Raw genomic sequence first — 27500 nt, forward strand, 5'->3', positions numbered from 1 at the left:
ACTTCAGTGTTCAGATCTAAACTGGGGCTCGACTTCTTACACGTCAGCATTTTAATTTCTCTTTTGCTTTATTTATTCTTCATTAAGTTGCCAGCCTCTGCCATGCTGAAAAAAATGCAGAGTTCCACACAGTTCATTCACACTGTCCCAACACAAATCCATTAATCTAACTTAACACTTTAACAAACTTATGTGGATTGAACATACAAAAATTAAGTTAGCCCCAAGAAATCTCAAGAATTGTGTTGATTCAGCTCGATTTAAAAAGATGTGAGTGCAGTTGCAGTATCTTTGATGATTTCATCACCAATATTGAATATTCAGAATATTTTCTGCTTGAGCTGAATGACTAAATTTGATCTTCTTTACTGTTTCTGTCTTCTTTCTCTTCTATCTTCATGCATTCATGATTTATCACCATCGTGATGCAGATAGGCTTCATCATAATGCCATGATGACAGTACATAATGTGCAGAATGTATAATGCTAAATAATTTCCCCCGGCTTTATTCAATTATAGACATTTTCAAAAATGTACAAATATCACACATTTTGAAATATTATTGTACATTTAGAGAGAGAGAGAGAGAGAGACGTAAACAAGGATCTAAATCACAGGTGTCAAACTCAGTTCCTGGAGGGCCGCAGCTCTGCACAGTTTAGCTTTAACTCTCAATACACACACCTGATCAAACTCATTGAGTCCTTTAGGTTTGGTTGAAACCTACAGGTAAGTGTGTTGGAGCAGGGTTGGAACTAAACCATGAAGAGCTGTGACCCTCCAGGAACTGAGTTTGACACCCCTGATCTAAACAATTGTGAGATAATTAATGCATAATATTAGACTAGATGTTCTTCAAGACACTAGTGTTCAGCTTACAGTGACATGTAAAGGCTTCACTAGGGTAATTAGGGTAAAGTTAGGGTAATTAGGCAAGTCATTGTATAACAGTGGTTTGTTCTGGAGACAATCCAACACTAATATTGCTGAAGGGGTGAATAATATTGACCACAGTGGTTGTTAAAAACATTTAAGATATTTTTAATGCCACCAAAACTAAAATAAATCAGGCTTTCTCCAGAAGAACAATCTAATGGGAAATACTGTGAATAGTGTCATTTGCAGTGAGCAGATATCTGGATATGAGCAGTTTTCGGTATTTTGTGACTCGTCTTTTTGTTTCCCACATTGTGGAGTTGCATTATGGGATTTTGGTCTTTTATCATTGATAAGTGTGTATAAGTGACTTGTCTGCACTTGTATAATAGTTTGCTGTGCTATATTGGTGTTGTGTGGAGCTTATTCTTCAATGCTGAAGTGCGGCTGTATTCGCGATTGTTTTAGAACGTTCAATTCAGCTGCCTCAGGGAGACATGACTATCGGAATAATAAACTGCAGAAAACTCGTCGCTCAACACACAAGTGTGTTCATGACTATACAGACAGAGCGGAATCACATAATAAGGAAAGATCCGTTTGCGAGATCAAGCAGAGCAAGCTGTTTTCAACATCTGGAAATAACTGCAAGTGAATGAGACTGGAAGATTCCAATGGTAAGAAGGTCGCTGGGTCGCTGGTTCGATCCTCGGCTCAGTTGGCGTTTCTGTGTGGAGTTTGCATGTTCTCCCTGCATTCGCGTGGGTTTCCTCCGGGTGCTCCGGTTTCCCCCACAGTCCAAACACATGCGGTACAGGTGAATTGGGTAGGTTAAATTGTCCGTAGTGTATGAGAGTGTGTGTGTGTGTGTGTGGATGTTTCCCGGAGATGGGTTGCGGCTGGAAGGGCATCCGCTGCATAAAAACTTGCTAGATAAGTTGGCGGTTCATACCACTGTGGTGACCCCAGATTAATAAAGGGACTAAGCCGACAAGAAAATGAATGAATGAATGAATGAATGATTCCAATGGCTGCTCCCACTCATCCGCAAACAATAAGGTGGAAATCACACTATAGCTGGTCATAAACTGCAGCACATCCTCTGCTGTTCTACACACTTATTTCTGTAGATATTGTTTACTAAACATTATATTATTATTTTAAACCACTAAAATGTCAATAAAAGTCACTTTGTTAAACTGGAATGAAACATAAAAAGTGGACAGAGCTGAGATCAACATCCCATAATGCAGTTCAGCACCGCTAATACACACAGAAACTGTTGATTAACAGTGTATTAATGATCATGACTGACAGAAGCACACACTCACACCTGACCAGCACTCACAACACACACACTGCTGTTTCACACCTGTCACTATGCTGAAGCATATGCATCTGTAGCTCCGCCCTCTTCTGAAAACACCACAATCTCATTTGCATTTAAAGCGACAGTCACCAAAACAATTAGGATCAAAGCCTGCAAGGGTCAGTTTCAGAGAGCTGGAGAACAATATCTGTGTGCTGTTCTCAGCTCAAACTCACACACTCACACTCTATGATGTTGTGTGTGTGCTGGACATTCACTAAGCGCACTACAGAATGTTACGTTTACACACACATCCACAATGTGAACACGTCAGCTTTCTACAGCGTAATGCTCACTACTCTTGAGTACTTCTGAAAGGGTCTACTATTTACTCATACTCTGATTAATATTCACAGCAGACACTTTACCTCTCCTGCACTACATCTATAGGTAAACGCTGGTACTTTTACTTGTCTATGATCTTTCAGTACTCTGTCTACCGCTGATTATTTGCTGGAACTTCTATGTCAAGTTGCATTGACATAATCTACATCGTGAAAGCACTGGAGAAGAACTGAGCTGAGTTGAAATATGTGTGTGTCAGATTGGTCTCCGCTCTGAAAACTCAAGCTGTTAATCTCATTTATATCTGTGAGCTAAAACAGCCGATGAGATCATGAGCTCGACTTCCTCTTCCTGAAGCAGACGGAGAACTTTACACAATAACTGAAGAGTGTTTAACAGTGAATACTGTTTCTGTTTTAATTCAGCCGGCCACTTTCTGTTGCAGTATTACCCTAGTGAAGCCTTTACATGTCACTGTAAGCTGAACACTAGTGTCTTGAAGAGTTTCTAGTCTAATATTATGTGCTGTCATCAAATGCATCAGTGATTAGAGATGAGTTATTAACACTGTTATGAGCAGAGATGAGCTGAAGCAACACTTTGGGAAATATGTGAGAAGGATGCAGATGTGTGTGTAACGGATGTACCTGTACTATGCATACTTATGTAAATACAGTCCTCTTATTTTGCATCTGATTATGTGTAAATCTCCATATATGGATGCCGTTTTTATATTGATGTCAGTGTTATTATTGACTAATCTGCAAATGTTGATGTACAGTATAGAGTTAGTGAGGTGATATGTGGATGTGCACTGTCTGCTGTAGTGTTATTAACCGAACAGCTGCTCATCAGTGTGTTTTCACTGTAATTATTATAGTAAAGTTCAGGATTATTATTATTATTATTATTATTATTATTATTATGTTCATTATATTCAGCTTCACTTATTTTTGATTGGTGTTTTCAGCAAATTGCAAATTGTGCACATCTGTGTGTATCTGTCTGTCTGTCTGTGTGTGCATATAAAAGTGTGTAGATGTGTATATATATATATATATATATATATATGTGTGTGTGTGTGTGTGTGTGTGTGTGTGTGTGTGTGTGTGTGTGTGTGTGTGTGTGTGTGTGTGTGTGTGTGTGTGTGTGTGTGTGTGTGTGTGTGTGCATGTTTGTGTGCACATGTAAAAATGTGTGTGTGTATATGTCAGTGGGTGCATGCATGCATATGTGTGTGTCTGTGTGTGCATGCATGTGTGTAGTGTGTGTGTGTGTGCATGTGTGTGTGTGTGCATGTGTGTGTGCAGGCATGTGCGCTTCTGTGTTTTTGTGTCTGTGTGTGTATGTGTGAGTGCATGATTGTGCATTTGTGTTGGTTTGTCTGTGTGAGAGTGTGTACATGCATGTGTGCATCTGTGTGTAAGTGTGTGCATGCATGGGTATGTGTGTAGCATCTATGTCTGTCTGTGTGTGTGTGTGCATGTATATGTGTGTGCATTTGTGTGTTTGTGTATGTGTTTTTGTGTGCATGCATGTGTGTAGTGTTTGTATATGTGTCTATGTATGTATCTATGTATGAGTGTGTGTGTGTGTATGTGTGTGCACGTTTGTGTGTCTGTGAGTGTGTACCTGTGTGCATGTGTGTGTGGGTGCATGCATGTGTATGTATGCATGCATTTGTTTGTGTATGTGTTTGCATGTGTCTGCTTGTGTGTGTGTGTGTGCGCATGTGCGTGCATGCATGTGTGTGTGCATTTGCGTATGCATGTATGTGTGTTTGTGTGTAAGTGTGTGCATGCATGTGTGTGTCAGTGTGTGTGTGAATGTATGTGCGTGTTTGAGTGAGTGTGCGTGCGTGCATGCATGCATGCGCGTGTGTGTAAATGTAAATGTTGTAACAGTGTATTTCTGGCCTGTGAACCGCTGTGTGGGAGCTGTAATGAGGCGCTGAATATGCAAATGTGAGTGATGTCAGTGGAATAATCAGATGTGCATTTGCATGTGCAAAACACACAGATTCCGTGCTCAAATCTGCTGCTGTGTTCAGAGCGTCTGTTGAGCAACACACACACACGCACACGCACACACACACACACACACACACACACGCTGCTGCTTTCTACATGCTCTTCAGCTCCATGTCTGCTGCTCGTCCTCTTTCTGGGGGTTTTGGGTGGTTTGACCCGCTTATTACTGCATAATTCCCCCTGAAGGGCGTCAACACGTCATGTGTGGGTCAGCACTGTATCAATGAGATATGGTGAGCTCTATATTAGAGGAACAGCTTCATCATGTAAGATAATAGATCATATAAATGTACAATGGTCCACCCCTCACTCGGCCTGTGCAATATGTGGTTTCAGCATGAGCATGTGCAATATTCCCATCACAGGATCTGCAGTGTTGACATGGCTGTAGATTAACACACAGCTGAACACTGATGCACTGTGCCGTTTGCTTTCATATTGCAGTATATTTCTATATTGTGTTGACATCATCATGCAGTAGTGTGTGCTGTTAATGCATCCTGCAGTCGGTGGGAGAGCATCAGGTGACACACTTAACTTCTCTTCTAAACCGCATGTTTGGTTCTACATGTAGACTAAAGGTGAAGTCAGATTAGATGCAGAGCTTCCCACATAGACACATTTCTCTGGCCCAGCTCTGGCCCACACGCTCAGCTTTTGCTTGGCCCACATGCTGCAGTGAATTACGGTACATGACTGGACCAAGTCTGGGCAACACATGGACTATATTTGGGCCAAGTCTCCGTCAATAACCCAAAACTGGGCCTGAACTGGGCCAGATATGTGGTGTGTCACAACTGCAATGAAATTGATGAACCCATGGAGCACTGCGCTTTGTGTCTGTGCTGTTTCTCAAAGTGACCCGATTGGTAGAATATTTTCTTTACTCAAAATAATTTAAATGTATTTTAAATGTGGGTCAAGACAGGCCAAACTTACATGATGGCCCACATATCAACTTATAACATCTGGTCCACATACATACTACATTTGACTAAGTCTTGTGTGCCGCCTTAAAGACGGTGCCACCTCTGCCAAACCCGGGCCTTGTTTGGCCCACATGTTGTATGCCAGTGCCAAACGAATGCCTGCTGTGCCAGCTTTACGCCAAATCTGGGCCAGAATTCTTTCTTCTTGGGTTGTATTTTAATAGACACGTGTTCACATGTGGAACAGAACAATAATCAGTTCCTCTGTCATGCTCATCCTGTTTGTTTAAACTGATCAGGTGTCAAACTCTGAAGAGTTCAGTCCAGCCCTGCTCCAAGGACTCAATGAGTGTGATCAGGTGTGTTTAATTAGGGCTGGAACTGAACTGTGCAGAACTGCTGCGGCTCTCCTGGAGCTGAGTTTGACACCCCTGTGAAAGAGATCATCTGTGAGAGTCAAACCTGGAAATAATCTAACAAACAAAACTGAAGATCACAGTCCAGAAGAGGGCAGATCTGCTGATATCAGAGATATCTCAGGATGTTTGATTAATAATTGAGATGTGATTGAATGAATTACAGCGCTGAGTCTGTCAGATCTCTCTGTTACAGTAATATTCTCTCTAAGATGATAATATGTCTGATCAACTCATCTGGCACAACACTGAAGATCACAGTACAAACATCACTACACACACAAGCATTCAGTCATTTTCTTTTCGGCTTAGTTCTTTTATTAATCCGGGGTCACCACAGTGGAATGAACCGCCAACTTATCCAGCACATGTTTTACACAACGGATGCCCTTCATGCTGCAACCCATCTCTGGGAAACATCTATACACACTCATTCACACTCATACACTACGGACAATTTGCTTTACCAACTCCCCTATAGCGCATGTGTTTGGACTGTGGGGGAAACCGGAGCACCCGGAGGAAACCCACACCAACACGGGGAGAACATGCAAACTCTCCACACATACACACACATTAACATGATGGGGGAAATATATTTAAATATTTTTATAAACAGGAAACGTCAAGAGAAAAATTAGGAATTTATTTGTTTTGCAATAACTCATTTGAATGTAAATTATAATGATAATAATAATAATATTGATAATGATAATAATAATAGTAATAATATTGATAATAATAATAATAATAATAATAACACTATATTTTATTTGTAGTGTGCTTTTGTCAGACCCAAAGTGCTAAATGTCTGATCTTGAAGATGAAGATGTTCAGTGGGGCGAACTCTTATTTGAATGAATATGACTGACTAATGAAACTGTTTAAATGCACCAAAATGACAGAAATGGATAGAAATATTCATGTTTAAAAGGAGGTGCTGAACTCTGTATATGAGCTTGTCTTACTGGAGCATGCACTATAATATGTAGGAACTAATGTATACTTTTGTGGTGCCAATAGGAACCTTTAAGTACAGATGTGTACCTTTTGAAAAGGAACCACCCCAGTGACAGCTCACGTACCTGTATTTCTGAGAGTGTACTGTCTTATTCCTCTAGATATTATTTATTATACAGCATATTATTATATTATTAACATCAGAAATGGACAGAGCAGAGATCAACATCCCATAATGCAATTCAACACCACTAATAAACACTAAACACACAGACAGAATATGGGAACTGGTGTTGGGCAGATATTTTATACAGTGTGCACATCTATTGCAGAAACTATTATAACAGAAAAAAAAGATCCCCTGAGTCAGTTATTAAAATTGCACACTGTGTGTGTGTGTGTGTGTGTGTGTGTGTGTGTGTGTGTTAACGCAGCATTTAGAGCGGAGGTGTGAATGTAGATCAGCTCCAGCTCGACCACAGCTTCCGGTTTCACTTTAGCAACAGCGCCCGCTCAGCTTCACTTCTGCTTCAGCTCACAGAAAACCCACACACTGACTCAAACACACACACACACACACACTGCGCATGCACACACACACTCATTTACATACAACAGAAGGACAGTAGCCTTCTGAACGGCTCAGGAAGACCTTTGAATGTTTTAGTAACGTTCTTTCTTGGTTATGTGCTAGAGTTACAGGAGCGTTACATTTTAAAAGTGTTTATGAGTTGACTTTACTTCATAAAGGTGAGTAAACCTGTTGCTTTAACGGGTTTAGTTGACTTTTAAAGTGATTGGTTGACTACTAAAGTAATTAGTTGACGTTAAAAGCAATTAATTGACTTTAGAGGTGATTGATGGACTTTGAAAGAGGTTTGTGGACTTTAAAAGCATTTAGCTGGTTTTAAGAAAGCGATTAGTTGACTTTAAAAGCGATTAGTTGACTTTGGGAGTGATTGGTTGAGTTTAGGGATGAATAGTTGACTTTAAAAGAAGTTTGTTGACTTTAAAAGCACTTAAAATGCTTAGCAGACTTTAAAAGGGTTTAGTTGACCTAAACATGGATTGGTTTACTATAAAGGCAATTGGTTGAATTTTAAAGCGATTAGTTGACTTTAAGAGTGTTTGGTTGTTTTTTTAATGTGATTGGTTGACTTTAAAAGGTGGTTGCTTGATTTTAAAAAGTGATTAGTTTACTTTTAGTTGAGTTTGAAAGCGATTGGTTGACTTTAAAAGCACTTAGTTGATTTTAAAACCTATTAGTTGACTTAATTTACTTCAAAATAATTAGCTGACTTTAAAAGTGTTTGGTTGGCTTTTAATGTGGTTGGTTAACTTTGAAAGCTGATTGGTTGATTTTAAAAGCTATTAATTGACTTTAAAGGCTATTAATTGGCTTTTAGTTGCGTTTGAAAGTGATTAGTTGATTTCAAAACCTTTTAGTTGACTATTAATGGACTTTGAAAGGGATTAGTTGAATTTAAGGGTGTTTGGTTGGTTTTTAATGCAATTGGTTGACTTTAAAAGGTGGTTGCTTGATTTTAAAAAGTGATCAGTTGACTTTAAAGGCTATTAGTTGACTTTTAGCTGAGTTTGAAAGCGATTAGTTGACTTTAAGAGTGTTTGGTTGTTTTTTTTAATTCGATCGGTTGACTTTAAAAGGTGGTTGCTTGATTTTAAAAAGTGATTAGTTGACTTTTAGTTGAGTTTGAAAGCGATTAGTTGACTTTAAAAGCATTTAGTTGATTTTAAAAACCTATTAGTTGACCATTAATGGACTTTGAAAGGGATTAGTTGACTTTAAGGGTGTTTGGTTAGCTTTACACACATTTGGTTGACATTAAAAGGCATTCGTTGACTATTAGCTGATTTTGAAAGAGATTAGTTGATTTTAAAAGCATTTAGTTGATTTGAAAAGCAACTAGTTGACTTTACGAGTGTTTACGAGTAGTTGACTATTGGTTGACCTCAAAAGTAATTATTTGACTTTTTCCTTTGAAAAAAGGGAGTAAACCAATTGCCTCAAAATTATATAAGTAAACTGAATATTTGCATAATTATAAAAATGAAGTCAAGTCAACAGTTCCAAATTACAACAGGTTTCAGCAACTTTTAAAGGTAAAGTCAACTAATGACTTAACTTGACTTGTTTGTCAGTGTGCTCTGAAAGATCTGGAAGATGAAGATGACGAACGCCAGACTGAAATGTTTCAGGAAAATGAGCGTTTTCAGAGTAGCGACGCCATCTTTTATCGCTTTCTCTTACTCGAGTGTTGTGCCACACTGTAAAGCAATGCTGGGTTGGTGTAACCTAGCATTATGTCAGAAATGGACAAACCCAACATTGGGTTCATTCTTGATATTGTGACAGCCCATCAGTTATCAGACTGCGTCAGTATTCTGCTTTATTCTCTGATATACAGCACTTTACCATTGCAAAACTACCACTGACTTTGACCACTGAACAAACTTCCTCTAAAGCGTAACTGGAAGAACATTGCCAGAACATTCTGAGAATGTTCTCTATCAGCAGATATGATCATTTACAATGTAAAGATGGAGATATTAGAGGACATGTGGAAGACACGTGCACACACTGAGGCTCTCGGAGGCTCAGACTCAACACTGTGCTGTGTTAATATACTCATATGAAGCAGAAACAGCAGAGTGTTGGAGTCAGAGCAGCAGATCTGAGAAAGACACTCCGATGTGCTCAATACTCAGACACTCAATCAGTTTATATGATCATTACTGAAGCCTGCTGTGAGCCTGCATCTGATGTACTCAGTCAGATTTGAGCATCACTGAGCTTTCAGCATGATGATGATGATGATGAAAATAAAGAGTGTTTCTTACCTGCAGATGGACGCTGGTCTTCAGATTCTGCTTCTGCTCTTTTCTGTGGTGCTGCAGAGACTCTATTCAAATAAGAGAGGAAGGAAGTGACATACAGTGGCCTACACACACACACACACAATCACACACACCAGCGCAAACAGGAACACACACACGCATGTCTTTATAAGGTAAAACGTTTGACATGAGGCGCGTCTCGCTGCTTATGACACAATTCTGAGATTTGACAACACTGAGAGTTGATCTTCAGAGTGTGTTCCTCATGTTTCCACACATCCAGACAATATTCTGTCCAGATTTCAGATTTCTGTTCAACAGAGGATTTCTCCAGCACATTTCTAATCATGATATTATTAATTATTATTATAATATTAGACTAGATGTTCTTCAAGACACTAGTGTTCAGCTTACAGTGACATGTAAAGGCTTCACTAGGGTAATTAGGGTAAAGTTAGGGTAATTGGACAAGTCATTGTATAACAGTGGTTTGTTCTGGAGACAATCCAACACTAATATTGCTGAAGGGGCCAATAATATTGAGCTTAAAATGACTTTAAAACAATTAAACACTGCTTTTATTCTAGCCCAAATAAAACAAGTAAAACTTTCTCCAGAAGAGCAAATATTAGAGGAAACACTGAGAACAACTGCTGAATCTGTTCAACATCATCTGGGAAATATTTGAAGAGGAATAAATACTGCACAGGGGGTGAATAGTTTTGCCCTCAACTAAATCTAAAATCTGTAATCTTTATTAACATTTGGCAACACTACATTTTGAGATAAGTGTTCCGCCTGCTATGCATGATGTAACATGTATGATGATACGGGCCGGTATAAGTTTCTGACGGTATCATAACCTTGGATAAAAACATCACAGTAATGTGTTTACACCTGTAAAATAATTTATTTTTAAATGCTTAAAAGTTATTAATTAAAAAAATAACTTTCCCCCATTTAACACAACATATTAGATTTTAGGAAACATTTATTATATTTTGGACCAGTAAACATGTCAGGCTACATCATTAAAATAAACCATTGACTTCTAATCAAATCGCTTTTATCGTCACATCAGCAGCAGCACGTGTGCTATGAGGAGTGTAAAACTCAGGTGCTGGCTCCAGACAGTGCAAATACAACAACATATTCCCAAAAAAACAAGACCATGTACAGTCGGTAATGTTGACAGCAGTGCATAGAAGACAATCTTAAGGTGTGCACAGGATTGTTTTAAGTATGGGTTGGTTAAAGATGGTGCAGTGCATGCTACATCTCGATGGTGTGCACATCAGATGCGATACGTGAATGGCCCTTACTCAAGAGCCTCAGCCATAGTTAATCCTGTGTGTGTGTGTTTTAGCCTCAGTGTATAATTTTGGAATAGCGCACAGTTGGCATAACTCTGTTTAGTTGCTGCATTTTTGTTCTGTGCAGAAATACGGTGTTGAGAAGCCTTTACCATTAATTAACTGTGACGAATTAAACTGCGGTTAACATGGAGATCAGTTAATCGTTGCATCCCTATAGAAATGATGCTCCTTAAGAAACAGTTTAGTAGCTTTGTAATAGTTGAACCTTATATGGTACAGTACACTCTCAGAAATAAAGGTACGTGAGCTGTCACTGCGGTGGTGCCTTTTCAAAAGGTACACATCTGTACTTAAAGGTTCCTATTGCCACCTCAAAAGTATATATTAGTACCTACAAATTTTAAGAGGAACACTTTTAGGTACATTTTAGGTACTATTATGTACACTTGAGGTATTAATATGGACCTTTTAGGTATAAATGTGAACCAGCCCAGTGACAGCTCACGCACCTTTATTTCTGAGAGTGCAGAGTTATGAGACTGTTATGGTACAACTGAAATGAAGGAGCACAGTTGTTCTCATATTAAAGGTACATCAGTGCTGGACACTCCTTTATTACAATACCTATGATCATTAATATGACAGAGGCGCAGGGGTTTATTAGTAATTTCCAGATTAAAACATGAATCCTCAGATAAAGCATGTTTAAATCAACATTCGTTATTAACTTCTAAACCAAAGCAACTGCTAAAACAGAACTCTAGACACAGTAAATAAACATTTAAGGCATTATTATTAAACATTAGGTGAGCATTTTCTGATAGACACAGTTTCATTATTGATATCTGCACTGATGATATTTGGTGTTTGCTCTCCTCTGCACACGTGAGCCGGCAACAGTCCTGCATATGCAAAGTGTTGATGCAGACATTTACTACTGATCAGACACCGAGCATCTCCCATCACAATACTCTTACACAATTATATTTCTATTCACATTAGGTAAATTAAATTACAAAGGTATTGTGTGCAAATTGGAGAAATGTTTTTATTGTGCATGAGAGAAAATGTTTCTGCATTTTAGTGAAAGTGTGAAATGTTTAGCAGAAACAGATCTTTGATGGATCTCAAAGTGTTTTTATTCTTTATTGTAAACTGAAAAGCTGCATTTACACACAAAGAAATGTTTTTTGTAAACTAAAACATCATTTAATAAATGTTTTATATTTACTGAAAATAAACTGAGGCATTTTAAATAAACAGCAGCAGCATGTCTTTAAATAGTTCTTGAAGGAGCACATGTGACACTGTTGAGGGCCAGATCTCTGAGCTGTAGGTCTCGCTTTAATCTCACACTTTTCATACTTTCAATGCGTTTGCAGGTTGGAATTGCAGGAGTGAGAGTAAATTAATTAATGACAGAAAGAACTTTCACTTTTGAGTGAACGATCCTTCATGAAAATTGGGGGACACAAATTCTTTCTGAGGGGGCAACACCCCCATTAGCACATAGCACACCCCCCACCCAGCGCCGGGCCTGGCATCACTCATCAGCTGGGCCAGACGGAATCTGCAGACGTTTTTTGCTATTTCTGCTAAGAATTTTGGTGAAAATCTGCAGACCTGGTGCAGTGCAGTCTGAGCTGCATCCAATGCTTATTAATGGACTCACCAAACCCCACCCCTAACCCCGCCCATCACGGTGACGTCACCAGCTCTATTGAGTGCATTGTCTAAAATCAAAGCAACTTTGGTCACTCCTGAGTTCTCTAATTTTCAGTTCTGCCAGTGTTGTGAAAGGCTTTAGTGAAAACAGCAGTTCTTATACTTTTTTAGCCAAGACATTTCAATTGGTGAAGTTTACTCTTCAGTGTTTGGACTCTCAGTAGTGATTATTACACCACACTGAACTGAACTGAACTGAACTCTGAACACTGAACTACACTGTTTACATTCACTATGATCTTCTATGTGAAGCTGCTCTGACACAGTCTACAGTGTAACAGCGCTCTACAAATAAAGCTGAACTGAACTGTAAGCTCCTTCATTAGTTTAGTCTAGTAATCTTATTATTATTAATACTATAATTCGTATGATCTTTATTTTGCGCTTTCTGTCTGGTGGTGTTATTTGTATTTGTATGTGATCATCTTTCCTCTTATGACTGTACATTATTGACCTGTTGAGGATCTGTCTGTGGTCCTGGACTTTGTTCTGATGTTGTGTTGTCATAAACACTATATAACATTTAAACCCTGAACGCCCTGACCAGCGCCGTGATGAGCAGATCGAGCTGTCTTCATCAGTCTGTGTGTTCCTCCACATGTGTTTCTCGGAACTTCTACACTGCGCGTTGTAGTCATGGTGACGCGGGTGTTGTGAGGTGACGTCAGCGTCGTCGCGTAGCTTTGATCTTTGGCGCGTCGTGAGTTTGACAGGCGGTTGCTATGGCGGTCGTCAGGGACTCCGACTCGGCGGTGAGTTTCAGACGAGCTTCACTTCAGATCTCCATGCAGAGGATAAAGTGTGCGGAGACACGGACGGCGGAGGACACACACACAGATCACCTGAGCACGAGTCTCTCATTCCTCAGCAGTGTGTGTGTGTGTGTGTGTGTGTGTGTGTGTGTAAATGAGCAGGACAGAATGTGGTGTGGAGATGTTCTGCTGCTGAGGAGACCCCGCGCCCCAAAACACACACTGACCCGCAGGAGGAGCCCACAGCGGCCCAGAGACACAGGTAAACACACACACACACACACACACACACACACACACACACACACACACACACACACACACACACACACACACACACACACACACACTTTATAAAACACACACACACACACACACACACACACTCTGACCCACAGGGGCCTAGAGACACAGGTGGACACAAACACACTGATTTATTGTAATGTGTGTGTGTGTGTGTGTGTGTTTATTATACTGTGTGGGTGTGTGTGTTTTATTATGTGTGTGTTTGTGTGTGTTCTTTATTATAATGTGTGTGTGTGTGTGTGTGTTTGTGTGTTTATTATGTGTGTGTGTGTATGTGTTTATTAAAGTGTGTATGTGTGTGTCTATTATAAAGTGTGTGTGTGTGTGTTTTATTCTAATGTGTGTGTGTGTGTATGTGTGTGTTTATTATACTGTAAGTGTGTTCTTTATTATAATATTTGTGTGTGTGTGTGTGTATATGTGTGTTTCTTATACTGTGTGTATGTGTGTGTTTATTATACTGTGTGTGTGTGTGTGTTCATTATACTGTGTGTGTGTGTGTGTGTGTGTTTTATTATGTGTGTGTTCTTTATTATAATATTTGTGTGTGTGTGTATGTGTGTGTGTTTATTATACTGTGTAGGTGTGTGTGTGTGTGTTTTATTATGTGTGTGTTCTTTATTATAATGTGTGTGTGTGTTTATTATGTGTGTGTGTATGTGTTTGTGTGTTTATTAAAGTGTGTATGTGTGTTTATTAAAGTGTGTATGTGTGTGTTTATTATAAAGTGTGTGTGTGTGTGTGTGTTTTATTCTAATCTGTGTGTGTGTATGTGTGTGTTCATTATACTGTAAGTGTGTTCTTTATTATAATATTTGTGTGTGTGTGTTTATTATACTGTGTGTGTGTTTTTTTTTTATTATGTGTGTGTTTGTGTGTGTTCTTTATTATGTGTGTGTGTGTGTGTTTTTATTATGTGTGTGTCTATGTGTGTTTCTTATAATGTGTGTGTGTGTGTGTATTTATTATACTGTGTGGGTGTGTGTGTTTTATTATGTGTGTGTTTGTGTGTGTTCTTTATCATAATCTGTGTGTGTGTGTGTTTACTATACTGTGGGTGTGTTCTTTATTATAATATTTGTGTGTGTGTGTTTATTATAATGTGTGTGTGTGTGTGGGTGTAAATGTTTTTCTTATAATGTGCGTGTGTGTGTATGTGTGTTTCATATAATGTGTGTGTGTGTATGTGTGTTTATTATACTGTGGGTGTGTTCTTTATTATAATATTTGTGTGTGTGTGTGTGTGGGTGTATATGTGTTTCTTATAATGCGTGTGTGTGCGTGTGCGTGCGTGCATACGTGCGTGTGTTTCAGGTCCTGGTGAAGTGTGTGAGTCTCCTGATCTTCAGCATCATGTTGCTGTTGCTCCAGTCAGGTTACCCAGAATGCCACAGGGTTTCTCCCAGCATGCTCAGCGTGTGGATGTGTGTGATCTGCTACCGGCCGCTGACACACACACTCTGAGGAAAGCAATCCTGTCCCGCCACAACTACAGGAAGTTGCTGCACCTCTTCCTGTCGGAGCTGCACAGTGGCGGGCAGAGCACGGTAGCCAATCAGACGCTGAGCTGCGAACATCTGCCACCAATCACACGCAGGATCCCGAGGAGACAGATCATATGTGGTGAAGGACACAACAACACACCTGCAGACCTGTGTGTGTGTGTGTGTGTGTGTGTGTGTGTGTGTGTGTGAGAGAGAGAGAGAGGGAGAGAGATTATTTACTTTAATCTATGTGTGTGTTCTTCACAAAAGTGTGTGTTGTTTACTAAAGTGTGTGTATTCTTTACTGTAATGCGTGTGTGTATTCTTTACTAAAGAGTGTGTGTTTTTGTGTTCTTATTGTAATGTGTGTGTTTGTTATTTACTGTAATGTGTGTGTGTGTATTAGTTTTTATATATTGTGTTTGTGTGTGTGTGTGTGTGTGTGTGTGTGTGTGTGTGTGTGTGTGTGTGTGTGTGTGTTCAGAGTTGGCAGCAGTGGTTCAGATGGAGGCTCGAGCACGAAACCCTTTCAGGATCTGTTCTGGAGATCAGACGGAGAGACGGAGCGAACACACACACACTCACACACACTCCGAGCTGTTCACAGGCAAGAACACTCTTCTTCTTCATCACTGCTCTTCTCTCTGTGTGTGTGTGTGTGTGTGTGTGTGTTACACTGATTTCCAGAGGACCACGAGCACTGAGCAGTAATGATGAAGCAGTTTTATAGCACAGATATAAGCGTGTGTGTGTGTGTGTGTGTGTGTTTGTTTTTAAATATGTGTGTGTTATGGTAATTCTGTGTGTGTGTGTGTGTGTGTGTGTGTGTGTGTGTTCAGCTCCTGAGCTCCTCCTGACTGCAGTGTCCAGCAGACTCTTCCAGGGTTGTGCGCGCTCTGCCTCTCCGTTCCACAGTGCAGGAGTGTGTGAGGTCATCAGTGTGTGTGAGCTGGCCGTGCTGGAGTGTGTGACGCGTGGAGGAACAACACTGAGCCTGAAGGTAACACACACACACACACACACACACACACATGATCGAACAAGATCAACTGCGCACACACCTGGACACAGGAACAGGAAATACACAAAATACAAAATAAGAGCACAGTGTGTGTGTGTGTGTGTGTCTGCAAATGAGCTTCTGCTTGAACACAAAGAGTGTGTCTGTCTTTAGGAAACGAAACACCAACTGAAAGAGGAAGAGCAGGATGAGCACTTCCCTTTGCCTCAAGTATTTTAGCATGCAGTTTAAGGAAGTGTGTGTGAGTGTGTGTGTGTGTGTGTGTGTGTGTGTGTGTGTGTGTGTTCAGTGTAAAGAGCTGCAGCCTCAGCTCACTGTTGATTTCACTGCACAACTGTTACAGTAAACACGTCTAAATATTGACAGTACATGACTGTACACTCAGAGCTGCTGCAGTGTGTGTGTGTGTGTGTGTGTTTACAGTGTGTGTCTGCAGCGTCTGTGTGTTTACAAGTGTGTGTGTTTACATTGTGTGTTTACAAGTGTGTGTGTTTACAAGTGTGTGTGTGTTTACATTGTGTGTTTACAAGTGTGTGTTTACAAGTGTGTGTGTTTACATTGTGTGTTTACAAGTGTGTGTGTGTTTACAAGTGTGTGTGTTTACATTGTGTGTTTACAAGTGTGTGTGTTTAAAAGTGTGTGTGTGTTTACATTGTGTGTTTACAAGTGTGTGTTTACAAGTGTGTGTGTGTTTACATTGTGTGTTTACAAGTGTGTGTGTGTTTACAAGTGTGGGTGTTTACATTGTGTGTTTACAAGTGTGTGTGTTTAAAAGTGTGTGTGTGTTTACATTGTGTGTTTACAAGTGTTTGTTTACAAGTGTGTGTGTTTACAAGTGTGTGTGTGTTTACATTGTGTGTTTACAAATGTGTGTTTACAAGTGTGTGTGTTTACAGTGTGTGTCTGCAGTGTTGACAGTGTGTTTTCTGTGTGTTTGTTTACATTGTGTGTTTTACATGTGTGTTTACAGTGTGTGTTTACAAGTGTGTGTGTTTACTGTGTGTGTCTGCAGTGTTGACAGTGTGTGTTTACAAGTGTGTGTGTTTACAAGTGTGTGTGTTTACTGTGTGTGTCTGCAGTGTTTACAGTGTGTGTTTACAAGTGTGTGTGTGTTCACAAGTGTGTGTGTTTACTGTGTGTGTCTGCAGTGTTGACAGTGTGTGTAGTATGTGTGTGTGTGTTTGCTTTATAAAAAGTGTGTGTGTGTCTGGTATGTGTGTGTGTGTTTGCTTTATAAAAAGTGTGTGTGTGTGGTATGTGTGTGTGTGTGTTTGCTTTATAAAAAGTGTGTGTGTGTGGTATGTGTGTGTGTGTGTTTGCTTTATAAAAAGTGTGTGTGTGTGGTATGTGTGTGTGTTTGCTTTATAAACAGTGTGTGTTTCCTCCTCAGGCTCATTTCGTGTCTGATCTCCCAGATGTGTCGTGTGTGTGTGAGCGTCTGCAGCATCTGAACCTCTCCTTCAACTTCTTCACACACATCCCTCAGCAGGTGCAGCACACACACACACACACACACACACACACACACACACACACACACACACACACACACACACACACACACAGAGACTAAACTGCTGATCTCTTTCTCTATGTGTGTGTGTGTGTGTGTGTGTGTGTGTGTGCGTGTCAGGTTTGGGAACTGAAGCAGCTGAAGGTGCTGAAGATGAGGAGTAACCCACTGGAGGAGCTTCCAGCAAACATCAGCAGACTGAAGAACCTACACACACTGGTGCTGTCCTTCTGCAAGATCACACAGCTGCCCGCAGAGTGAGACACGCGCACACACACACACACACACACACACAATTTTTACTACACAGTAATAGTTCTGTCTGATTTTGTGTGTTTATTTGTTGTGTGTGTGTGTGTGTGTGTGTGTGTGTGTGTGTGTGTGTGTGTGTGTGTGTGTGTGTGTGTGTGTGTGTGTGTGTGTGTGTGTGTGTGTGTGTGTGTGTGTGTGTGTGTGTGTGTGTGTGTGTGTGTGTGTGTGTGTTGTGTGTGTGTGTGTGTGTGTGTAGGCTGTTCTCTCTGCCGTGTCTGCAGTATCTGGATGTCTCCTATAACCTCCTCAGGTCTCTCAGCAGTGACATCGGGACCCTCAGGTCAGCTCTGTGCTACAGTTATCCAGCAACATATATCAATGTATGATTACACTATGTGTGTGTGTGTGTGTGTGTGTGTGTGTCTCTCACTATATGTGTGTGTGTGTGTCTGTCTGTCTCTCACTATGTGTGTGTGTGTGTGTGTGTGTGTGTGTGTGTGTGTCTGTCTGTCTCTCACTATGTGTGTGTGTGTGTGTGTGTCTGTCTGTCTCTCACTATGTGTGTGTGTGTGTGTGTGTGTGTGTGTGTCTGTCTGTCTGTCTCTCACTATGTGTGTGTGTGTGTGTGTGTGTCTGTCTGTCTCTCACTATGTGTGTGTGTGTGTGTGTGTGTGTGTCTGTCTGTCTCTCACTATGTGTGTGTGTGTGTGTGTGTGTGTGTGTGTGTGTGTGTGTGTGTCTGTCTGTCTCTCACTATGTGTGTGTGTGTGTGTGTGTGTCTGTCTCTCACTATGTGTGTGTGTGTGTGTGTTCGTTCAGGAGTCTGCGGTGTCTGAATGTGGAAGGGAATCAGCTGGTGTGTGTCCCCGCGGCTCTGCTGAGTGTGTGTGTGTCGGAGCTGCGTCTGTCTGGGAATTACACACACACGTTACTGTGGCGGGAGAACAGCTGCAACTCTCCTCAGACACTGCTGCACACCGCTGCACACACACTCACAGCGCAGAGACACACACACCTGCCGCCCATCGCCCAGACCATCCTACAGAGGTAAATCACACACATACACACACACACACTCATACACACTCTCACACACATTTAATAACACACGTGTGTTTGTGTGTGTGTGTGTCTCCTCAGCGCTGGAGTGTGTGAGGCGTGTTCAGGCCGCATGTTTGGCCCTGGTCTGCAGATCCTCGTCCCCGTCTGCAGTGTGTTTGGGCTGCAGGTGTTGCCCGTCATGTTCAGGTGCTGCTCACCTGTGTGTGTGAGAACATTCCGGAGACACACACACACCACATCAGCCAGAGGAACACCACAGAAGAAGAAGATTAAACCATAAATACATCAGTGTCCACACACACACACACACACACACACACACACACACACACACACACACACACTGAGAGGAGCGCTAATGATGAGTGTGTAGATTCTGCATTCTCTGTAGTGTCCTGCAGGTGTCAGTGTGCTGATCTGAACACACTATTGACCTGCTGACTGCTGAACAAATTCATGTTAATAATATAAGCTGTTCACGAAACTCAACTAATAAAATAAAATATTTTTTTAATAATGAAACAATTTATTGCTGTGACATCTAGTAAATACACAAAGTTTTACCATACTAGCATGTGTGGAAGTATTTAAAACAAGTGTGTTACAACTGGCCCTGTGTTAGGTTCTGCCCCGCTCTCCCCTATTTTAATTGCATGTATTTATTACTTATTTAATTAAGTTCGGAAGACAACTCAGGCTCGCCGAAAACACTCTAGCTGCCTTTTCTCCGCCAAAAAACAGTAGGGGTTCAATCTTCAACTGGCTGGCAGGAGCCGCCAGTGGCGGGTCACATGACCTGCCACTGGCTGGTGGCAGCCGCCAGTGTCCAACTGTCAGGTAGCATGACCTGCCAGTGGCAGCGCATTTTACCCGGCAGTTGACAACTGGCAGCCAGAGCCTGGTTGGTGGCCTTCAACAACTGGCTGGTGGGTCAGGTGTCCTACCAGTGACTGCTTGGTGGAAATTAACAACTGACTGGTGGGTCAGGTGTCCTACCAGTGGCTGTTTGGTGGACATTAACAACTGGCTGGTGGGTCAGGTGTCCTACCAGTGGCTGTTTGGTGGACATTAACAACTGGCTGGTGGGTCAGGTGTCCTACCAGTGGCTGTTTGGTGGACATTAACAACTGGCTGGTGGGTCAGGTGTCCTACCAGTGGCTGTTTGGTGGCCATTAACAACTGGCTGGTGAGTCAGGCGTCCTACCAGTGGCTGCTTGGTGGACATTAACAACTGGCTGGTGGGTCAGGTGTCCTACCAGTGGCTGTTTGGTGGACATTAACAACTGGCTGGTGGGTCAGGTGTCCTACCAGTGGCTGTTTGTTGGACATTAACAACTGGCTGGTGGGTCAGGTGTCCTACCAGTGGCTGTTTGGTGGCCATTAACAACTGGCTGGTGAGTCAGGCGTCCTACCAGGGGCTGCTTGGTGGCAGTTGGCAACTGGTAGGTCATATGACCTTTCATTTCATCAAATGTGTTAACAATAAACAATATGAACATTTTTACAGATTTATTCTTAATGATGGTAATTTCTGAATGTTTATTACAAATAAAGTGTGCTCAAATCTACAAAATATGGAGGTCTGAGTTTGCTTCCCTTGCTTTTTTTAATTTCTCTGAAAGTAATATAATGGAGCTTTTCATTTAGGCATTGGGCACATTAAACTAGTTAATCAGACACAGCACTGAAATAGCTGTCAATACAACTGGCTGGTACTAACGTCTACCCAAGCAGCTCAGTTTAACAGTGCTTAAGCCCTCTGAGTGTGGCGTCTAATTAGCACTCTCTTTCTGGGGAATCAAATTATTAATTTATGAAATGTATAGTCTTCATGGTATTCTGGTTTACATACCTTATATTTGCAGCAAAAATATTCGAAATAAGGTTTTCAAATGACCCTTTAACAGACTGGTGGGATATTGACGCTAATCAACTTGCAGTCTCCAGCCAGTTAGCTCAGAGTTTAACGCGTTCACTTACTCTTTCTCTGCAGCTGTTTACATTGATTTACCATCATGAATATAATCTTCTGGACCCTTTCTATTATAAATTGGGCATATTAGTCAGGTTTATTCCAGATACAGTGCTCAAAATTGCCATGATTACAACTGGCTGGTCACGCGCAGCTCCACCAGCGCACGCGCAGGTAATGCGTAAGCGCGATCACTATCTTAGTCTGGCGCGTGTCCTCGCGCTCTCTTCCAGATGAATTACATCTTTAATTCATGAAATGTGTATTCTTTTGTGTACACTTGTTTAGACATTTATAGCAGTGTTTCCTCAAAGAAACGCTTCAAACAGCCCTTAAACTGACCGGTGGGTTTGCAACACTCGCTGCGTCACCAGCCAGGTAGCCCGGAGTTTAACGCGTTCACTTTCTCTTTCTCTACAGCTGTTTACATTGATTTACCATCATTAATATAATCTTCTGGACCCTTTCTATTATAAATTGGGCATATTAGTCAGGTTTATTCCAGATACAGTGCACAAAATTGCCATGATTACAACTGGCTGGTCACGCCCTCCCCATGCACGCGCTGGTTATGCGTAAGCGCGATCACTATCTTAGTCTGGCGCGTGTCCTCGCGCTCTCTTCCAGATCAATTACATTTTTAATTCATGAAATGTGTATTCTTTTGTGTACACTTCTTTAGACATTTGCAGCAGTGTTTCCCCAAAGAAACGCTTCAAACAGCCCTTGAACTGACCGGTGGGTTTGCAGCACTCGCTGCGTCACCAGCCAGGTAGCCCGGAGTATAACGCGTTCACTTTCTTTTTCTCTGCAGCTGTTTACATTGATTTACCATCATGAATATGATCTTTTGGACCCTTTCTATTATAAATTGGGGATATTAGTCAGGTTTATTCCAGATACAGTGCTAAAAATTGCCATGATTACAACTGGCTGGTCACGCCCTCCCCATGCACGCGCTGGTTATGCTTAAGCGCGATCACTATCTTAGTCTGGCGCGTGTCCTCGCGCTCTCTTCCAGATCAATTACATTTTTAATTCATGAAATGTGTATTCTTTTGTGTACACTTCTTTAGACATTTGCAGCAGTGTTTCCCCAAAGAAACGCTTCAAACAGCCCTTGAACTGACCGGTGGGTTTGCAACACTCGCTGCGTCACCAGCCAGGTAGCCCGGAGTTTAACGCGTTCACTTTCTTTTTCTCTGCAGCTGTTTACATTGATTTACCATCATGAATAGAATCTTATGGACCCTTTCTATTAGAAATTGGACATATTAGTCAGGTTTATTCCAGATACAGTGCTCAAAATTGCCTTCATTACAACTGGCTGGTCACGCCCTCCCCATGCACGCGCTGGTTATGCGTAAGCGCGGTCACTATCTTAGTCTGGCGCGTGTCCTCGCGCTCTCTTCCAGATCAATTACATTTTTAGTTCATGAAATGTGTATTCTTTTGTGTCTACTTGTTTAGACATTTATAGCAGTGTTTCCTCAAAGAAGCGCTTCAAACAGCCCTTAAACTGACCGTTGGGTTTGCAGCACTCGCTGCGTCACCAGCCAGTTAGCTCGGAGTTTTACGCGTTCACTTTCTCTTTCTCTGCAGCTGTTTACATTGATTTACCATCATTAATATAATCTTCTGGACCCTTTCTATTATAAATTGGGCATATTAGTCAGGTTTATTCCAGACACAGTGCTCAAAATTGCCATGATTACAACTGGCTGGTCACGCCCTCCCCATGCACGCGCTGGTTATGCGTAAACGCGATCACTATCTCAGTTTGGCGCGTGTCCTCGCGCTCTCTTCCAGATGAATTACATTTTTAATTCATGAAATGTGTATTCTTTTTTGTACACTTGTTTAGACATTTATAGCAGTGTTTCCTCAAAGAAGCGCTTCAAACAGCCCTTAAACTGACCGGTGGGTTTGCAGCACTCTGCGTCACCAGCCAGTTAGCTCGGAGTTTTACGCGTTCACTTTCTCTTTCTCTGCAGCTGTTTACATTGATTTACCATCATGAATATAATCTTCTGGACCCTTTCTATTATAAATTGGGCATATTAGTCAGGTTTATTCCAGATACAGTGCTCAAAATTGCCATGATTACAACTGGCTGGTCACGCTCTCTCCATGAAGCTCCACCAGCATATATATAATTTTGTTTTAGGCTTGGTACTTTTATTAATCAGTGGTCGAAACATCGGAATGTACCGGCTTTTGTTTTATAATGACACTGTTTTATTCTGTTTAGATCACCATTCTGATATTGAAAAAAACTGAGGACTTCCACAGATTCCAAGCTGAAATGACAATTGCAACAACACCCTGTCTGAAATAATTTCTATTAAAACCAATTGTCAGACACACCCATGCACATGCTATAATTATTTTTATATTGTACATATATTTACACAAATTTGATTTAATTATATATATTTATGGACCTGTTAACTGTTCTTTTCTGATAATCTTTGTACTACAGTATTATTAGGATTTTTTGTTGTTGATTTAGGCTTTCACTTATTAAACATTATTGTTCATTTCATTACTAAACATTTGTTGTTGTTTTTTTTAAATGAGAATAGACAATATAGCAGCTCAAAAATATCACAAGCTGGATACCTATTTTACCAATCTATGCTAGTAGCACTAATGTCTATAAATGATAACTCATTCCTCTGACAGCCATTAAACATTTTGGCAAAAGTGCAAAACCTATTATATTTAATAACTTAAAAATACTGTCGGAATGTTGGAAAATTAAATTGACATAACAAGCTCTAAATCAAATATAATTAAACCAATCAACATTACTTTTTGATCTGACTGACCTAGACTTCTAATAAAGGGCAAAGGGAGACATTAGTTTTATTGCGGCAGATACTTTTGTTGTTCAAAATGTTTATGTAAACAAATAGACCCCAAATAATAGTAATCGGCTTGATGCCTGACACCGCATACACAATATTTATGTACACCAAGGGACGCGGCAACTTTTCTTCGTGCTGTTTCATTAAACTACAATATTTATTGTACTAGATCATAAATAAGTGTATGCTTTTCAAGATGGGTGTTATTCATGTATTTTCATGTGTACTCCGAAGCCCCTGGTATCATGCTGCCTAACCTATTTGCTTTTCAGCATGATTTATATAAAAAGATATTTATACATTATCAAACTAGTGTGCAACTTAAGCAAAACTGATACTAAAATATGTTATAAATCTAGTTTTGTAGTTTGGGCCCAAACAAATATTTGTTGCATTTTAAATTGTTTATGAGTTCATTAGATTGACTATATAAAATCAGTGGATATTATCGACGCATTTATTGAGTAAATCTGCTATTTGTATTGTAATTCAACGTGTTGGTAATTATCTATGCATTGTCATAAAGCTGCAGAGAAAGTAATAGCCTACACGGTGCTGACTGTCTGCCGACTGAAGCTGAGCGTCCATAACCCACCAGTCTGTTTAAGGGTCGTTTGACCTTGTCTGTGATGAATTTGCTAGAAATATCACTGATGTAACGCAATAGACTTTAAAGTATAAAAAAATATTGTACATGAAATTTTGATTGCTTGTATTGAGAGTGCTAAGACAAGCGTCAAAATCTGAGCGCGAGTGCACTGGCGGAGCTGGGAGGGCGTGACCAGCCAGTTGTAATCATGGCAATTTTGAGCACTGTATCTGGAATAAACCTGACTAATATGCCCAATTTATAATAGAAAGGGTCCAGATGATTATATTCATGATGGTAAATCAATGTAAACAGCTGCAGAGAAAGAGAAAGTGAACGCGTTAAACTCCGGGCTAACTGGCTGGTGACGCAGAGTGCTGCAAACCCACCGGTCAGTTTAAGGGCTGTTTGAAGCGCTTCTTTGAGGAAACACTGCTATAAATGTCTAAACAAGTGTACAAAAAAGAATACACATTTCATGAATTAAAGATGTAATTCATCTGGAAGAGAGCGCGAGGACACGCGCCAGACTAATATAGTGATCGCGCTTACGCATAACCAGCGCGTGCATGGGGAGGGCGTGACCAGCCAGTTGTAATCATGGCAATTTTGAGCACTGTGTCTGGAATAAACCTGACTAATATGCCCAATTTATAATAGAAAGGGTCCAGAAGATTATATTAATGATGGTAAATCAATGTAAACAGCTGCAGAGAAAGAGAAAGTGAACGCGTTAAACTCCGGGCTACCTGGCTGGTGACGCAGCGAGTGTTGCAAACCCACCGGTCAGTTTAAGGGCTGTTTGAAGCGCTTCTTTGAGGAAACACTGCTATAAATATCTAAACAAGTAGACACAAAAGAATACACATTTCATGAATTAAAAATATAATATCTCTGGAAGAGAGCGCGAGGACACGCGCCCGTCTAAGATAGTGATCGCGCTTACGCATAACCAGCGCGTGCATGGGGAGGGCGTGACCAGCCAGTTGTAATCATGGCAATTTTGAGCACTGTATCTGGAATAAACCTGACTAATATGCCCCATTTATAATAGAAAGGGTCCAGAAGATTATATTAATGATGGTAAATCAATGTAAACAGCTGCAGAGAAAGAGAAAGTGAACGCGTAAAACTCCGAGCTAACTGGCTGGTGACGCAGAGTGCTGCAAACCCACCGGTCAGTTTAAGGGCTGTTTGAAGCGCTTATTTGAGGAAGCACTGCTGCAAGCCTGCAAAGGTCTAAACAAATGTACACAAAAGAATACACATTTCATGAATTAAAAATATAATATCTTTGGAAGAGAGCGCGAGGACACGCGCCCGTCTGAGATAGTGCTCGCGCTTACGCATAACCAGCGCGTGTGCTGGTGGACCAATGGGAGGGCGTGACCAGCCAGTTGTAATGAAGGCAATTTTGAGCACTGTATCTGGAATAAACCTGACTAATATGTCCAATTTATAATAGAAAGGGTCCAAAAGATTATATTCATGATGGTAAATCAATGTAAACAGCTGTAGAGAAAGAGAAAGTGAACGCGTTAAACTCCGGGCTACCTGGCTGGTGACGCAGCGAGTGCTGCAAACCCACCGGTCAGTTTAAGGGCTGTTTGAAGCGCTTCTTTGAGGAAACACTGCTATAAATGTCTAAACAAGTAGACACAAAAGAATACACATTTCATGAATTAAAGATGTAATTCATCTGGATGAGAGCGCGAGGACACGCGCCAGACTAAGATAGTGATCGCGCTTACAGGGGTACGCATGACCAGCGCGTGCGCTTTTAAAGCTCCCATGAGGAGGGCGTGACCAGCCAGTTGTAATCATGGCAATTTTGTGCACTGTATCTGGAATAAACCTGACTAATATGCCCAATTTATAATAGAAAGGGTCCAGAAGATTATATTCATGATGGTAAATCAATGTAAACAGCTGTAGAGAAAGAGAAAGTGAACGCGTTAAACTCCGGGCTACCTGGCTGGTGACGCAGCGAGTGTTGCAAACCCACCGGTCAGTTTAAGGGCTGTTTGAAGCGTTTCTTTGAGGAAACACTGCTATAAATGTCTAAACAAGTAGACACAAAAGAATACACATTTCATGAATTAAAGATGTAATTCATCTGGAAGAGAGCGCGAGGACACGCGCCAGACTAAGATAGTGATCGCGCTTACGCATTACCTGCGCGTGCGCTGGTGGAGCTGCGCGTGACCAGCCAGTTGTAATCATGGCAATTTTGAGCACTGTATCTGGAATAAACCTGACTAATATGCCCAATTTATAATAGAAAGGGTCCAGAAGATTATATTCATGATGGTAAATCAATGTAAACAGCTGCAGAGAAAGAGTAAGTGAACGCGTTAAACTCTGAGCTAACTGGCTGGAGACTGCAAGTTGATTAGCGTCAATATCCCACCAGTCTGTTAAAGGGTCATTTGAAAACCTTATTTCGAATATTTTTGCTGCAAATATAAGGTATGTAAACCAGAATACCATGAAGACTATACATTTCATAAATTAATAATTTGATTCCCCAGAAAGAGAGTGCTAATTAGACGCCACACTCAGAGGGCTTAAGCACTATTAAACTGAGCTGCTTGGGTAGACCTTACCTGCTACCAAGCAGCCCCTGGTAGGACACCTGACCCACTAGCCAGTTGTTAATGGCGACCAAGCAGTCACTGGTAGGACACCTGACCCACCAGCCAGTTGTTAATATGTCTTCCAACCAGGCTCTGGCTGCCAGTTGTCAACTGCCGGGTAAAATGCGGCTGCCACTGGCAGGTCATGCTACCCGACAGTTGGACACTGGCGGCTGCCACCAGCCAGTGGCAGGTCATGTGACCCGCCACTGGCGGCTCCTGCCAGCCAGTTAAAGATTGAACCCCGACTCCCAAAAAACTCATACCGGAACTGGGTTTA

At 41.1% G+C, this 27500-nt stretch overlaps 2 protein-coding genes across 9 annotated transcripts in view; one reads left to right on the top strand and one right to left on the bottom strand.

The window, feature by feature from the left end:
• lcp1 (lymphocyte cytosolic protein 1 (L-plastin)) overlaps positions 1-9804 on the bottom strand; it is a 21755-nt gene extending 11951 nt beyond the window's left edge. For 3 of the 4 annotated variants that reach the window (XR_015498715.1, XR_015498716.1, XM_087265948.1), the window contains exon 1: positions 9726-9763. The gene's annotated coding sequence lies outside the window, so the exon portion shown is untranslated. 4 annotated transcript variants of the gene reach the window in all.
• The window catches only part of lrrc63 (leucine rich repeat containing 63), a 20318-nt gene continuing 279 nt past the window's right edge, over positions 7462-27500 (top strand). Inside the window, exons 1-10 of one of the 5 annotated variants that reach the window (XM_087268545.1) lie at positions 7462-7616; positions 13678-13777; positions 15136-15444; positions 15790-15912; positions 16145-16305; positions 17717-17815; positions 17960-18096; positions 18348-18431; positions 18911-19138; positions 19232-19611. In XM_087268545.1, coding sequence (XP_087124671.1) covers positions 13684-13777; positions 15136-15444; positions 15790-15912; positions 16145-16305; positions 17717-17815; positions 17960-18096; positions 18348-18431; positions 18911-19138; positions 19232-19433 — 1437 coding nt within the window. In that variant the 5' untranslated portion in view covers positions 7462-7616; positions 13678-13683 and the 3' untranslated portion in view covers positions 19434-19611. The other 4 variants (XM_087268546.1, XM_087268547.1, XM_087268544.1 and 1 more) reach the window with 4 other exon arrangements.

The sequence above is a fragment of the Danio rerio genome, chromosome 9 (genome assembly GCF_052040795.2).
Source record: "Danio rerio strain M-AB ecotype USA chromosome 9, GRCz13ab, whole genome shotgun sequence".
NCBI classification, from domain to species: domain Eukaryota; kingdom Metazoa; phylum Chordata; class Actinopteri; order Cypriniformes; family Danionidae; genus Danio; species Danio rerio.